The 16,871-nt window shown below is 39.5% G+C and overlaps 1 protein-coding gene across 3 annotated transcripts in view; it reads left to right on the plus strand.

Moving 5' to 3' along the window:
• BICC1 (BicC family RNA binding protein 1) overlaps positions 1-16,871 on the plus strand; it is a 368,187-nt gene that overhangs the window by 346,833 nt on the left and 4,483 nt on the right. For all 3 annotated transcript variants that reach the window (XM_061161565.1, XM_061161567.1, XM_061161568.1), the window contains 3 exons: positions 3,182-3,338; positions 10,380-10,540; positions 13,143-13,242. In XM_061161565.1, the coding sequence (XP_061017548.1) occupies positions 3,182-3,338; positions 10,380-10,540; positions 13,143-13,242 (418 nt within the window). The remainder of the gene's footprint in view (positions 1-3,181; positions 3,339-10,379; positions 10,541-13,142; positions 13,243-16,871) is intronic.

Genomic DNA, 16,871 nt, shown 5'->3' on the forward strand with positions numbered 1-16,871 from the left:
TATGGTACCTGTAATATAGTGATTAAATAAATGAATAAAGAATGAATAAATGCAGGTTCGGTATAAAACTTTGAGATCTTTTAAATTACTATTTTTATTTTGATTTGGGAGAGTTCATTTTGGTTTCTAGGCACTTGTCATTTGCTGGACAGATCATGTACTTAATTTGGGTGAGATAACACAGGACAATGCCAGATTCCTCTCCACCCTTCCATTCTGTGAGCTCGATTCCTCTCAAAGCACTGGGTGTAGCTGCACCACTTCCCTGCTCGACCAGGTGAGATACTAGGCAGAGAATCTCTACCATGCCAGATGGAGGACTTGCCTTGTGGTTCCCCAAAACAGAAATCTTAGCACCTACTCCTCCAAATCTTAAGGAGTGACTCTTTTCACTGGGGTCTCTCAGAACCCCACCAGACGTCCATTTCATCATAGTGGACTGGAGTACAAAAGTAGGAAGTTAAGAAACACCTGGAGTAACAGGCAAATTTGGCCTTGGAGTACAAAACGAAGCAGGGCAAAGGCTAACAGAGTTTTGCCAAGAGAATGCAATGGTCATAGCAAACACCCTCTTCCAACAACACCAGAGAAGATTCTACATGTGGACATCACCAGATGGTCAATACCAAAATCAGATTGACTATATTCTTTGCAGCCAAAGATGGAGAAGCTGTATACAGTCAGCAAAAACAAGACCAGGAGCTGACTGTGGTTCAGATCATGAACTCCTTATTGCCAAATTCAGACTTAAGTTGAAGAAAGTAGGGAAAACCACTAACCCATTCAGGTATAACCTAAATCAGATCCCTTACAATTATACAGTGGAAGTGACAAATAGATTCAAGGGATTAGATCTGATAGAGGGCGTGATGAACTATGGATGGAGGTTTGTGACATTGTACAGGAGGCAGTGATCAAGAAAAAGAAATGTAAAAGGCAAAATGGTTGTCTGAGAAGGCCTTACAAATAGCTGAGAAAAGAAGAGAAGTGAAAGACGAAGGAGAAAAGGAAAGATATTCCCATCTGAATGCAGAGTTCCAAAGAATAGCAAGGGGAGCTAAGAAAGCCTTCCTCAGTGATCTATGCAGAGAAATAGAGGAAAACAACAGAATGGGAAAGACTAGAGATCTCTTCAAGAAAATAAAGGATACCAAGGGAACATTTCATGCAAAGATGGGCACAATAAAGGACAGAAATGATACGGATCTAACAGAAGCAGAAAATATTGAGAGGTGGCAAGACTACACATAGAGCTGTACAAATACGATCTTCACGACCCAGATAATCATGATGGTGTGATCACCCACCTAGAGCCAGACAACCGCAATGCAAAGTCAAGTGGGCCTTAGGAAGCAAAACTACGAACAAAGCTAGTGGAGGTGATAGAATTTCAGTTGAACTATTTCAAATCCTAAAAGATGATGCTGTGAAAGTGCTGCACTCAATATGCCAGAAAATTTGGAAAAGTCAGCAGTGGTCACAGGACTGGAAAATGTCAGTTTTCATTCCAATCCCAAAGAAAGCCAATGCCAAAGAATGTTCAAACTACTGCCCAATTGCACTCATCTCACATGCTAGCAAAGTAATGCTCAAAATTCTCCAAGCCAGGCTTCAATAATATGTGAACCGTGAACTTCCAGATGTTTAAGCTGAATTTAGGAAAGACAGGGGAAGCAGAGATCAAATTGCCAATTGGATCATCGAAAAAGTAAGAGAGTTCCAAAAAAAATCTGCTTTATTGACTACACCAAAGCCTTTGTGGGTGTGGATCACAATAAACTGGAAAATTCTTCAAGAGATGGGAATACCATACCACGTGACCTGCCTCCTGAGAAATCTATATGCAAGTCAAGAAGCAAAAGTTAGAACTGGACATGGGACAACAGATTGGTTCCAAATAGGGAAAGGAGTACGTCAAGGCTGTATATTGTCACCCTGCTTATTTAACTTAAATGCAGAGTACATCATGCGAAATGCCAGGCTGGATGAAGCACAAGCTGGAGTCAAGATTTCCAGGAGAAATATCAGTAACCTCAGATATACAGATGACACCACCCTTATGGCAGAAAGCAAAGAAGATCTAAAGAGCCTCTTGATGAAAGTGAAAGAGGAGAGTGAAAAAGTTGGCTTAAAATGCAACATTCAGAGAACTAAGATCATGGCATCTGGTCCCATCACTTCATGGCAAATAGATGGGGAAACAATGGAAATAGTGACAGACTTTATTTTTGGGGGCTCCAAAATCACTGCTGATGGTGAATGAAGCCATGAAATTAAAAGACGCTTGCTCCTTGTAAGAAAAGACTATGACCAACCTAGACAGCATATTAAAAAGGAGAGATATTAGTTTGCCGACATAGGTCTGTCTAGTCAAAGCTGTGATTTTTCCTATAATCATGTATGGATGTGAGAGTTGGACTATAAAGAAAGCTTAGCACCGAAGAATTGATGCTTTTGAACTGTGGTGTTGGAGAAGACTCTTGAGAATCCCTTGGACTGCAAGGAGATCAAACCACCCAATCCTAAAAGAAATCAGCCCTGAATTTTCATTGAAAGGACTGATGCTGAAGCTGAAACTCCAATACTTTGGCCACCTGATGCAAAGAACTGACTCATTTGAAAAGACCCTGGTGCTGGGAAAGATTGAGGGCAGGAGGAGAAGGGGACAACAGAGGATGAACTGGTTGGATGGCATCACTGACTTGAGGGGCATGAGTTGAGCAAGCCTCAGGTGTTGGTGATGGACAGGGAAGCCTGGTGTGCTGCAGTCCATGGGGTTGCAAAGAGTTGGACGTGACTGAGTGACTGAACTGAACTCAGAACTCCTCTGCTCACCCTCTTATCAACTCCTTCATAATGAAGGAAGAATACTTCACCATGTGTATATGACCAAGTGTCCTTGGTATTCTTGCCTGGAAAATCCCATGAACATAGGAGCCTAGTGGGCTACAGTCCATGGGATCGCAGGGAGTTGGGTATGACTGAGTGACTGACACTTTTGGTAGCTGGAGAAAATGACTATAAACAGGTCCCATACCCTGTTCTTGAGAATATGCATTTGTGGGTAACTGCCATGGCTAGCAACTGAAATAAATGATAGGGGTCTAATGTGGGTTCTTTGTTCCTCCCACTCTGGGAAACTCACCTTATTAAACATTTCCCTGTCTGGCTTTATTTACAGGGTTCATCAATGTCCCTCTCGAGGTCCAACAGTCGTGAGCACCTGGGAAGTGGAAGTGAATCTGACAACTGGAGAGACCGAAATGGAATAGGTCCTGCAAGTCATAGTGAATTTGCAGCTTCTGTTGGCAGCCCCAAGCGTAAACAGAACAAATCAAGTGAGCTTTGACTTTTCGTCATACTTTTAGATGTAATCAGCTTGGAATTTACTTGGTTTAGTGTGGTGTTCAAGTATAAACTCTGGACTTCATGCCTTTAAGAGTTTTGCATTACTCGCATGTCGCCTCCTCTGAGAAGCCTTCCCTGTTTTTCCCAGGGAAGCAGGCCATTTGTTCTCTGCTTTTACTGCATTTCGTATATGCTTTCACTCTACCATTTGTCTTAGTGAAGTAGTTATTTGCATAACTGTTCCTTTGTGTAGAATTGAGATCCACAAGCCAGGGACTATATTCATTCAGTAAACTTTATTGCCCATGCACCAAACATTCTTTAAGGCTGTACCTTCTTTCTTTTTTTTGAGTTGAAATATAGTTAGCATATAATATTATGTTTCAGATATACAGTGTAGTAATTTTACATTTGCAAGCATTATGAAATGATCACCATGATAAGTCTAGTATCTCCTATACAGTTATTACAGTATTACTGACCATACTCCTTATGCTGGATGTTATATTCCTGTTGCTTTTTTATTTTATAACTGGAGATTTGTACCTCCTAATCCCCTTTGTCTGTTTCACCTCCCCAACTCCCTCTAGTAACCACTCATTTGTTCTCTGTATCTGTGAGTCTGTTTTCACTTTGTTTTGTTTTTTTAGATTCCACATATGAGTGAGATTATACAGTACTTGTCTTTCTGTTTTTGACCTATTTCACTTAGCAGTATACCTTCTGGATCTGTCCATGTCGTTACCCATGGCAGGACTTCGTTTTATGACTAATACACTATTGTATATACACCTTTTATCCATTCATCTGTTATGGGCACTTAGGTTGCTTTTGTATCTTGACTATTGTAAATGATGCTGTAGTGAACAGAGGGGTGCATATATCCTTTTGAATGAGTGTTTTTGTTTTCTTTGGGTAAACACCCAGAAGTGAAATTGCTGGGTATGGCAGTTCTATTTTGGATTTTTTAAGGAACCTCCATAGTGTCTGCACCAGTTTACAATCCCAGTAACAGGAGGCTATGCCTTATTTCTTAATTTGTTATTTCTTCCCAAAGGTCTAACAGTGTCTGACACTAGTAGGTGCTTGGTAAATGTTTGTAGAATGAATATACAAATGAGTTATGCATACACAAACATCAAGATGATGAGGAAAAGGCAAGAATGTAAAGGAATCGAGCAGAATGTGATCAAATTAATTCTGTCTTGGACAACAGAAGAAAGTCTGTCCAGTGACCTGTAGCTACCAAAAGTAAAGAGCAGGATTTTTCACGTTGACAAGATATAGCTACATAAAAAGTTTAAAGCATAGGCTTTTAACATATATGATTAAGACTCAGCATGAGTCAAGTGGTTGTGTCTGTAACAGCACCCACATGTCTGTATAAATAGGTAAACAGACAAGAACTGACGGAGTAATCACAAGATATGCCCCTAATGTCTTTTTTTCAGGATTTCAAGTCCTGAAACACATATCTTAGACTATTTGAAGAATACTTGGAGAAAGGTGATCTAAATGAGCATAGTAAACAGTAACAGCTAGTTGTTACCATCAATCAAGTGGGCCATGTTGTCAGAGCCTCAGATTTGGAAAAACAAATCATGGTGTCAGCCAACTCCAAACTAGAAAGCAGGGTCTGTTCTTTTATTACAATGTGTACTGTCAAAGCAGTCTGAAGTCTTCCTGTTAGTCCTGGGCTAGGTCACCCACTACTGACGGGAGGATGGAGCTGAGAGGTGGGCTGGTGCCAGAGGTATAGCCAGGGTAGAAATTATCTCCGTTTTATATTCCAACATAAATTAGCTCTGTGCCTCTCCTCTGTCCTTATCGCCTTTCCTTTCACTTAACACTAGATAATTAAAATTGACTGCAAGCTAGCTGCATTGAAATTAAGGATTAGGGTTAAGATAGGGGATTCATTAATTTAAAAAGATTGATTAAAGAAGCACTGTTTTTTGGCCTTTGTCAGATGTTTTAAGGGCCCGGGGTAACTACTGTAAGTAGTTAAGATAAAACCAAAATTTTTTTTAAAAAGCTGTGTACCATAATAAATATTTATCACTAACAGTATTTTATTTTAAAATATTTTTAAACTTTTACTGATGGACTGCTTAACTCAGCATCTGTAAAGTATTATCATTTAAACAGGAACAACAAAACATGTCATCAATGTAAGAAAGGATGTAAATGTCTTTTTGTTGTTGTTCAGCCCCTAGGTTGTGTCCAACTCTTTGCGAACCCATGGAATCCCGCACACCAGGCTCCTCTGTCCTCCACTATCTCCCAGAGTTTGCTCAGATTCATGTCCATTGAGTCAGTGATGCTTTCTAACCATCTCATCCTCTGCCGCCCCTTTCTCCTTTTGCCTTCAGTCTTTCCCAGTCTCAGGGTCTTTTCCAGTAAGCTGGTTCTTCGCATCAGGTGGCCAAAGTATTGGAGCTTCAGCATCAGTCCTTCCAGTGACTATTCAGGGTTGATTTCCTTAGGATGGACTGGCTTGATCTCCTTGCTGTCCAAGGGACGCTCAAGTCTTCTCTAGCACCACTATTTGGAAGCATTAATTCTTTGGCATTCAGCATTCTTTATGGTCCATTCGTACATGATTACTGGAAAAACCATAGCTTGGCCTGTATGGACCTTTGTTGGCAAAATGATGTCTCTGTTTTTTAATGTGCTGCCTAGGTTTATCATAGCTTTCCTTCCAAAGAGCAAGTGTCTTTTAATTTCATGGCTGCAGTCACTGTCCAAAGTTATTTTGAAGCCCAAGAAAATAAAATCTGACACTGCTTCCATTTTTTCCTCATTTATTTGCCATGAAGTGATGGGACTGGATGCCATGATCTTAGCTTTTTAAATGTTAAGTTTCAAGCTAGCATTTTCACTCTCCTCTTCCACCCTCATCAAGAGATTCTTTAGTTCCCCTTCACTTTCTGTTATTGGGGTGGTTTTATCATCTACATATCTGAGGTTGTTGATATTTCTCCCGGCAATCTTGATTCCAGGTTGTGAGTCATCCAGCCTGGCATGATGTACTCTACATAGAACTTAAATAAACAGAGCGACAGTAGACAGGTTTGTCATACTCCTATCTCAGTTTTGAATCAATCAGTTGTTCCATTGTTGTTTCTTGACCCACATACAGGTTTCTCAGAAGACAGGTAAGGTGGTCTGGTATTCTTGTCTGAGAATTTTCCAGTTTGTTATGATCCACACAGGTTAATGGATTTAGTGTAGTCAATGAAGCAGAAGTAGATGTTTTTCTGGAACTCCCTTGCTTTCTCCGTGATCCAATGTATGTTGGATTTGATCTCTGGTTCCTGAGCCTTCTCTAAATCCAGCTTGTACATCTGGAAGTTTTTAGTTCATATACTGCTGAAGCCTAGCTTGAAAGATTTTGAGCATTACCTTGCTAGCATGCAAAATGAGCACAACTGTACAGTAGTTTGAGCATTCTTTGGCATTGCCCTTATTTGGGATTGGAATGAAAACTGACCTTTTCCAGTCCCGTGGCCACTGCTGAGTTTTCCAACTTGCCGACATAATGAGTGCTGCACGTTCACAGCATCATCTGGTTTAGGATTTTAAATAGCTCAGTTAGAATTCTGTCACCTCTGTTAGTTTTGAGTAATGCATCATATGGCCCACTTGATTTCACACTCCAAGGTGTCTGGCTCTAGGAGAGTGACCCCACTGTAGTGGTTATCCCACTTTTTTGTATAATTATCCCACCTTTTCTGTACAGTTCACTTGTGCTTTCTTGCCACCTCTTTTTAATTTCTTCTGCTTCTATTAGGTCCTCACCATTTCTGTCCTTTATCATGCCCATCCATGCATGAAATATTCCCCTGATGTCTCCAATTTTCTTGAAGAGATCTCTAGACTTTCCCACTCTATTTTTTCCTCTACTTCTTTGCATTGTTCATTTAAGAAGGCCTTCTTATCTCTCCTTGTTATTTTCTGGAACTGTGCATTCAATTGGGTATATCCTTCCCTTTATCCTTTACCTTTTGCTTCTCTTCTTTCCTCAGCTATTTGTAAAGCCTACTCAGACAACCACTTTGCCTTCTTCCTTTTTTTTCCTTTGGGATGATTTTGGTCACTGCCTCCTATACAGTGTTAAGAACCTCCATCCATAGTTCTTTAGGCACTCAGTCTACCAGATGTAATCCCTTGAATCTATTTCTAACCTCCACTGTACAATCATAAGGGATTTGATTTAGGTCATACCTGAAGGCCTTAGTCATTTCCCTACTTTCTTCAATTGAAGCCTGAATTTTGCAATAAGGAGCTCATACTCTGAGCCACAGTCAGATCCAAGGCTTGTTTATACTGACTGTATAGAGCTTCTCCATATTTGGCTGCAGAGAACACAGGCAGTCTGACTCCGTGTTGACCGTCTGGGGACACCACGTGTGGCGTTGTCTCGGGCTGTTGGACGTCGGCGCGCGCGCTCTCTTGGCAGCACTGTTCGCCTGTGCCCTGCTTCATTTTGCACACCAAGGCCAAACTTGCTGTTGTTGCGGGTATCTCTTGACTTCCTACTTTTGCATTCTAGTGCCCTGTGATGAAAAGGACATTTATTTTTGCTGTTACTTCTGGAAGATCTTGTAGGTCTTCATAGAACTGGTCAACTTCAGCTTCTTCGGCATCTGTGGTTGGGCATAGGCTTGGATTACTGTGATGGTGGATAGTTTGCCTTGGAGATGAACTGAGATCATTCTGTCATTTTTGAGGTTGCACCCAAGAACTGTGTTTCCAACTCTTTTGTTGACTATGATGGGTACCCCCTTTCTTCTAAGGCATTCTTGCCCAGAGTAGTAGATATAATGGTCATCTGAATGAAATTCACCCATTCCCATCCATTTCAGTTCCCTGCTTTCTAAGATGTCATTTTTGTACTAAGTCTTTAAAATATGGTGTTATTTCACATTTACAGAAAAGTTTTAAATTTCCGCTAGCAGATTTCAGGTGCTCAGTAGCCACAAGTTGCCAATGACTACTGTACTGATCAAAAAAGTTTTAAGTAGTTTTCTTGACACCCTTTTCAAAGTCACCAACATATAGGTTTTCTCTGGGAATCCCTGTTATACCAGTTGTTCCACTGTAATTCTCGTTTTTAAAAATTTTTTATTGGAGTGCAGTTGCTTTCCAGTGTTGTGTTAGTTTCTACTGTAGACCACAGTGAGTCAGTGATACATGTACATATATTTCCTCTTTTGGGGAATTTCCTCTAATTTAGGTCACCGCAGACCACTGAGTAGAGTTTGCTGAGCTGTACACTGGACTCTCATTAATCATCTATTTTATACACAGTGTCAATAGTGTATACATGTCAGTCCCAATCTCCCAGTTCATCCCATCACCCTCCACTCCTTCCTTGGTGTCCATACATTTGTTCTCTACATCTGTGTCTCTATTTCTGTTTTGCAAATAAGATCATCTGTACCATTGTTTTAGATTCCACATATATGCATTAATATATATGATACTTGTTTTTCTGACTGACTTCACTCCATATGATAGTCTCTAGGTCCATCAATATCTTTATATATGATCCAATTTTGTTCCTTTTCATGGCTGAGTAATATTCCATTGTATATATGTACCACATTTTCTTTATCCATTCCTCTGTTGATGGACATTTAGGTTGCTTTTATTTCCCTTAAAGAAAGTAAATTTATCATTTGGACAGCAAGTTATATGGTCAGCCAGGCTGCTTCCATTTTGCCCAGTCCAGTGGTCACTCCAGTGCAGGCATCATACTCTGCTTTGTGTCACCTTTGAACCAATACCGCGCTGGTCGTTACTCCTCAGTCTTTTTGGTGATTCTTACCTTCAATTGGTGGAGTGTTCCAGGGCTCAGGGCCTCTTCACTTTGGTCCTGGATCCTTTCCCCTACACATTCTTACCCAAAGAGGTAAAACATCTGTTTTTAAAAGAAAGAGACACCTTATGAGGAAATTCCTTCCACTGGAGACCTATCTAGGACTTCTGAACCAGGAGATGAAAACGACTAGAGAAAATGATTAGTGGCCATACAGAACAGCGTTCTTAGATTTGGTGAATGCATTGATCCTAGAGGAGATTAGATAGATCTTATTAGCTCAGTGAGTGTCCTCTGCCCTCATCTCTCTGGCAATCCCTGCTGAAGCGGCATCTTTGGTAGAATTCCCAAAGGGAGGAGAGTTCATTGTTGATTAGGGTGGTAGGAATGGCTACGCAGCTCTGCTAGATTCTCCAAAGCTGCTCTTGAACAGCGTGTGGATATCTGGTCAAGTACTTGGTATGGCTCACTAGTCTGTCACCCAGTTGTGCATGCCATTGGGTCTGAGAACCACAGACAATACGGAGAAATCTTTACCCACCAGATCAGGAGGAGAATCCAGACAAAGCTTGACATGGCTGTCTTAGAATTTCTCCTAAGAGATGGATATGTTTCTGTTCTAAGTTAAACCCAGGAACTACAGCATCATTCTTTTCATTTCACATGTTCCTCTTCATTTTGGAGCACTCCCTTTCATGACCTCACTGCCCAGTTATGTTGGAGGGAAATGGGGTTTATGTGTGGTAATATCACAGAATTTCTTTGACCACAGGAAAGCACAAGTGTGGATACAGAGGCCCAGCCTGCATGCAAGAGGAGCCTGTAACTTTCCTTACCTTTATTGTGTCCTAGGGATCTTCCTTCCAATTCCTTACTTAATTCACATCAAATCAGTTATAAAGAGCAAATGTTTCTGAATGCTGAGGGAGAATATGATTAATGATTATTAACTACAGAGACATTGTTGCTGAATTGCTGTCTCCCAAGTGTGCCGTTTTAAATGGCAAGAGCCTCCCTGAAAGCAATAACCAGCATTTCCTTAATGAAAAGCCAATGTTTCAGTAAAGGATTTGATGTGTTTCTGTAGCAACTGCTCTATTCAGCCCAAAACAATGAATTTGAAATATTTGAGTGATTAAAACTTTTAATTAAACCATGTTCTCTCTGGGCATTTCCACTTCAAGCCTGTCTCTCCTCTGCCTTTCAGCGGAACACTATCTCAGCAGTAGCAATTACATGGACTGCATTTCCTCGCTGACAGGAAGCAATGGCTGTAACCTGAACAGCTCTTTCAAAGGCTCTGACCTCCCTGAGCTCTTCAGCAAACTGGGCCTGGGCAAATATACAGACGTCTTCCAGCAACAAGAGGTCAGTCAGTATTTATTTTCCCAGGTGTCTTTTTCTTGGTTGTACGTATGATGACTTCTAGAAGGAAATCACTCATTGACCTATGACTGTGCTTTCACTGAACATTTATTCAAGTCTCATAGCTTGTTTTTGCCAAGAAAATTGTCATTTCTTGTTTACTCAGTGCAACTGGTAAACACAGGATAGCAGACATATAGGAAATTGTGCTTGCAAAAACACTCACAGCCGTCCTTCACCAGTTTTAGCTAAAAGACCTAATGAGTGTTGTGATTCACATTAACTTTTGATTCATACTTTCCTGAAAGTTGGCAGCAACTCTATATTTAAGAAGACTTTATTCCTTCATCGTTGTTATCTTTATTTGTGGCACTTAAATGTTAACAGCATCTGAAATAAATAACCATAGTTGTTTTTTGACACCATCCTAATTATGTTACTGAAGATTGTTCTCATAGAATATAATGTGCTTTTTATACATGTTAACTTACTAATTTACTGTTTGGGTTTTGTCTGAACTGAGACAGAACTAAGATGTCTTCTGAAACATCCCTACCATGGATTTTGGTCAAACTGATCAGCCATGGCCATGATGCACTGACAGAAAGAGAAGAACCCCCTAAGCATGGTTCTTCTAATCATGTTGTCATATTATCAAGGCACCAGAAACTATTCAGAGAGTAGTTCTCTAAATGTATCAATTTTCCAAATCCTGACATCATCCAAGTTTCATGCTAGTTGGCTCTACTTCATGCTAAGAGTACATGCCAGTAATTACCTGGCATGCATTAGTCAATAAAGAATCTAAGATTTTTATTAGGCACTTTATAGCATAAATTTAATGTATTGTCCTTAATATAAGTTTAATTGCTGAACTTTTTTTGTTCTTTTAACACCCCCCAAAATGTTGTCATATGTATTTTGGACATTAGGACAACTATTTTGTTTCCTTTTTTCTAAATCTAAATTAGTATTCATTTAACCAAAGATTTTCTAAGTTGAATAACATGTTCATCATCTGTGCACTAAAGAACTGCATTTATTTACTTATTCTTGCTGGTTAGATGCAAGTGGCTAATCAAGAAACTCATAGCTGAGGAATTTTAACTTGTTCATGCACATAAAGTTTTAGAAATAAGTAACTAGATGTTATTCGGTGATATCCTGGGTTTGTTTTTAATCTGTATTTACTATTTGAAGATGCACAGAAATTAATTTAATATGGGTGCTTGTTATCTAGTTACTTCAAAAAGGAAGAAAACATGATAATATAAAGTCAGACTGGCAAACCGCAACCTGCAGACCTGCCTAATTTTGTAAATAAAATTTTGTTGGAACACAGCCATACCAACTCAGTTACCTCATATTGCCCATGATTGCTTTTGAGCTAAATCAGCAGAGTTTGAGTACTTGGAACAGAGATAGTATTGGCCTGGTGAGCCTAAACTAGTTATTCTCTGGCCCTTTAAAAAGAGTTTGAGGATCCCTGTAGTAGTCTCCACTGGATAGAATTGCTAAAAAAAATGTATGTCCAGACCTGTTACAAATGATAAATGAAAGGGATTTTCAAGATCTGGATGTAACCTTTGAAATCAAAACAGAAAATTTCAAATTAATTGCTATATAATTTGAATAAAAAGTGTATCTTAATATTTTCAGGTGTGTTGAAATTTGGCACTGTTCTCTTCATATAGGATATTTTCTCATTCACAGATAGGACTTAAGAGGAATCCCCCATTAAGTAACTGTGTGAGATTTAATATATTGTAAGCAGGATGAAGATTAGTAACTTTCTCAGATGATATGTCTGAATACATTATTGCTAACCGTATCTGCCAACTATTTTACCCCTTTGGTGAGCACACTGCATTATATCTAGGATCATGTTTAATGCCCCAAACAACCCTGTGAGGTATCATCAACCCTGAGTGCCCACAACTAGTAACTGCAGAATCAGAACTTGAACCCAAGCCTCTTTGACTTCAGAGCCCTTTGCCTTTCTGTCCCTCCAACGGTTTTCAAGGCAGGATGGGATTACTAGGGTGGTTCCCTCCACACATTTTTGCTGATGCCAGGAAGTACAATTACACTCTCTCCTGGAATACTTCCTATGTGCCACTTGCAGAGATGGGCAGCTGGACTGAGCCAAGGGAATCGTGGGTCCGAGTTACACTGTGATTCTGCTCTCATTTTTATTAGCGCACAATTAGAAATACTCTGTGTGGTATTATTCAGTCCCTTTTAATGGAGGTGTACTCACCTGAGTCAGAATCTGAAACCAAGACATATTTTCTCTCTTCTGGACAGGTATGTATTCTTTATCAAGTCACGAAAAACTGCCATTTCATTTTCCCTTTTTGCTTTGACTTCCAGGATGCTAAGACCTAAGTTTGTTGCAGTAAGACTATCCAAAGTCTTATGCTAGAAATATCAGTTTCATTTGACCACTTTTATGACTTAACTGTTGTCCCTTAGGTGTTTGTAACATCACCATTCTTCTTTGGAAGCAGGCCGAGCATAACAAGTGTAGCAGTTAGTTGAACTTATACTGAGGAAGAACTAAGTACTTACTGTATTTACCATAGATTTACTTGTTCACCCACAGATCGATCTTCAGACATTCCTCACTCTCACAGATCAAGATCTGAAGGAGCTGGGAATTACGACTTTTGGTGCCAGAAGGAAAATGCTGCTTGCAATTTCAGGTGAATATAACTGCTCTTTATATCTTAAAACCTGAAGACTCTCTGCCAGTGGTCTCAGCCAGTGGGGCTGGTTCTGCTTCCTATCTGGCAGCTGTGTGGTTGTGGTTTCAAAGTGTTTTTCCACTAACAGTGTAACAAATGCTGAGGATACCCCCACTCCTTCACCAAGGCACTGCCTGAAAACCTGCCTTGGCAAGTGTCATCCCTGAAAACAGATCTCTTCCGAGAGATCTAACCAGAATTTCCCTTTGCAGAACATGGGGATGGAGGAGGAGTTTGAATCTCTGTGTTGCAGTTGTGTTAAGCGCTAATCACTGGGTTCATGAGTATTCTGGATTGGCTGTCATGCTTTAAATACACGTGTCCTTGTAGAGCAGCTGAGATCATTGCAGCAGAGAGAAAGACAATGTTCTCTGGTACAGCTAGAACCTGGCAGTACTTCTTGTCTTAATGCTTTTTAACTTTCCCCAAAGTTTTAATAAAATTTGTGAGTCACCGAAGAGGGTAGTATCCTGAAAGTAGTCACAGAATCTAAAGGTCTGTCTCCCAGACCACTGCCTTTGTGCATCTTTTGCATGTTCTCTGTATAAGAAAATGTTATGTGTGTTTACTAGGTACCTCTCATGTGAAAGGAATGGCCAAGAGTGATAATATTGTACCTCAAAAGGTGTTTCGAGAAATATGAGGAAGAAATTTGGGAGGCAACAAAATAAGGTTATTGAAGATTTTCTGATTAAGTTCATGAATGCCAATTTTATATGTGTGCCAGTCTCTCAAAAAGAGACAGTAAGGGCAGAAGCCAAATGTCAGGTGTGATGAGAAAATTATGTTACTTTTTCAAAACACCAAATTTGCAGGCTATGCCTTTGAGGACAGCAGTGGCATCCAACTGGTGAAAGTTCTTTATAAACAACATTCGCTAAACAAATCATCAAATGAAATTAAAAGCCTCAGTGCTTTTCCATTTTATTTTAGCAGCAGATTGCTTTTCCATTGCATTGTAGAAGCAGATCAACCCCACCAATCTCCCCACAGGAAATCTTATATACAGACCTAATATCTGAAGCAGATACAAGCAGAATAGTCTTGAAATGGGGTAGAAACTCAGCTACTGAGCAGCCTGGTAGGCCTCTCCTTGGATAGAGCTCTTTACATAACAGTTTGAGAAGTCTTCCTGCCCGCTGTGTACCGAGGCAGCTGCACTGATGGAGCTCCATAGGGTGGCCACTGTTTCTTTTTCACTCGTAAGATTAGCTTGGTTATAGTGGAAGGAACACTATTCACATAAAGAGATCTGAGATTTGCATCTCCAAGTCATGCACCCTTGGGTGACTTTCCAGACCTCTTTTGATTTTGGTTTCTTAATCATGAAGATAGACTGGAGTAGATGAACATGTCAGGTCACCTTTCAGTTCTAAGATCTGTCGTTCAGTATGATATATCATCAGACACGGTGAGGATAACCTACAATTTTAACAGTATGTATCATTAGTAGGGTACTCCCCCTTGTTCTTTTTTTGTTTTTTTAAACTGTCTGTGGCAGTAGAATAGTTTTCAACTTGTTTACCCAAAAGTTAAGTTTCAGAAGGCTACTTCTGGACCCAAATTAACTTCATATATTTTTTATATTTCTTTTATTAATTTGAAAATGAAATTAATATATTACTTGAAACTTTACTATATACTGTGGGGCCGCATGTCTAAATGTGGGGCCGCACATTTATACCACAGAAGTGTATGTTTCAGAACTCTATACTTTTTCACTAGAGGTCTGTGGGATGTCTGTGACTATATAATGAAAATTAAGTCGTTTGTTTGTGCAGCAACCCAATTCCAAACTGTAAAGCTTCCAGAAACAAGCAAATGTCTCTAAAATGTTTTCATAGATTCCAGGTAGATCATCAGTACTTTTTACTCTGAAATACATTGGTGATGATTCTAAGTCGGTTTTGGTGCAGGGGGTGGAGGGGAGTATGGTCCAAAACATGAGGGGTTTTCAGTTCTCATTTAAGAAAAATATTTTCTCTAGCCATCATCTTCAGTGTGATTCTATTGAGGTTATATCCTGCTTCTACAGACTGCCTCTCTCTGGGGTTCACAGGTCTTCTTGCTTTTATAGGGAATTAGAAACTTTGAATAAGATGCCTTATGAATGCTCTGTACAGCAGGAAGTGTTTGATTATTTTAAGGGTGATTTTGTTGAGTGCATTTGTTTGAACCTGGTAAATCATTTTCTCTGCAAGGAGTAAGTTTTTGAGAAACCCTTCATTGAAAAGCTTCTTTTTCCAATTCACTTCCTCTGATAACAAAGACATTCATTTAAAGTCTCAGGACACTTCACTTCCAGATAGACGCAGGGTAGCAGGGCGGCCTTAACATTTGTCTTGTGGTTACGTAGGTTGGCTAGATACAGAGTTTGCTCAAATTACTTTTTAAAATTTTTGTAGATTTTTAACTTATAATTGAGTTGTTCTTTCAGTATCAGGTTTTGGTTTGCTTTTAATCTTGGGCCAGAAGACACATATTTTAATATTACAGGAGGAGATGAGATTTCTCTCCTCTAGGGATGGATCAGAGAAAACAATTTTTTTTCCCCCCAAATACATAATTTTTGGAAAATTCATGGATTTCTCTCTGAGTATGGTAGTGATTGGTTAACTAAACGTACAGGGACTAAGTGACAGGAAGTTTAGCATCCTATTGACAGGCTTTCCACCACAGCCTCAGGTAGATCTAACATTTCCCGACCTATTCTTTTAGTTTGTGACTCTGTTCAGATCCGCAACAAGATCCTGAGAGCTGCCAGGATTGTGTGAACCTTGGAATTTCAAAGAAAAAGGTTGGTATTTTCTCAAACTATCCCTTAGGCTTACTGAAAAAAATCAGAAGAGGGAGCTTGCTTTTTAATTTAAAAAACAAAAACTAAAGTCTCTTCAGTAGGGCTTTGGTCCTTGATAATCTCTCTTAAAAGATTTCTCTCTCTGCTTCACACTCAGAATATCTCTATGTATGTACTCTTAGAAATTACATCTTTAGGGAATGGCTGAGATTCTTCATGATTATTTATTCTCTCAAAAATCTAGTTGATGTGACTTTTCAGAATGAAGTTTTCAATGTCTATTAAAATTTCTTGTCTTCGATGGCCCAATTATTCTCCATGAGCATCTGAAAACAGGGTTTGATCTAACTCCTTTCTTTTCCGTCTCTGTAGTGGGGGAATGAATGTCCTCCTGACTCATGGGTTCTTGCCCCAAAAGAAAATGGAGGCCAAAGAAGGTCTCCTATCTGAAGGTGATAAAACTTTTCCAGGCTGTGTTTAAGGGGAATTGTTTATTTTTAACTCTCCTATAAGTTTGCCTTTAAATATATTCAATTCTGTCTTGAATTGTGAATTTTATATATTGTTTTTAAAATGAGATATATGTAATAGGAATGTCATTGCTACTGTGTTTCTGTAGGAACTTGAGACAGTAGCTATCTGTATGCATGCCTGCATGTGTCTATTGCTTGTAATATTTCCCTTGCTTCTTTATTTTCTAAGCTGTGTTTTTCTATTTAAAAAGTAATTTTGGTATAAATTATGAAGGAAGCTCTGTTATCTGGCATACCTGGGACTACCAGCTTCTCAG

Source organism: Dama dama, chromosome 15 (genome assembly GCF_033118175.1).
Source record: "Dama dama isolate Ldn47 chromosome 15, ASM3311817v1, whole genome shotgun sequence".
In the NCBI taxonomy this organism is placed as follows: Eukaryota; Metazoa; Chordata; class Mammalia; order Artiodactyla; family Cervidae; genus Dama; species Dama dama.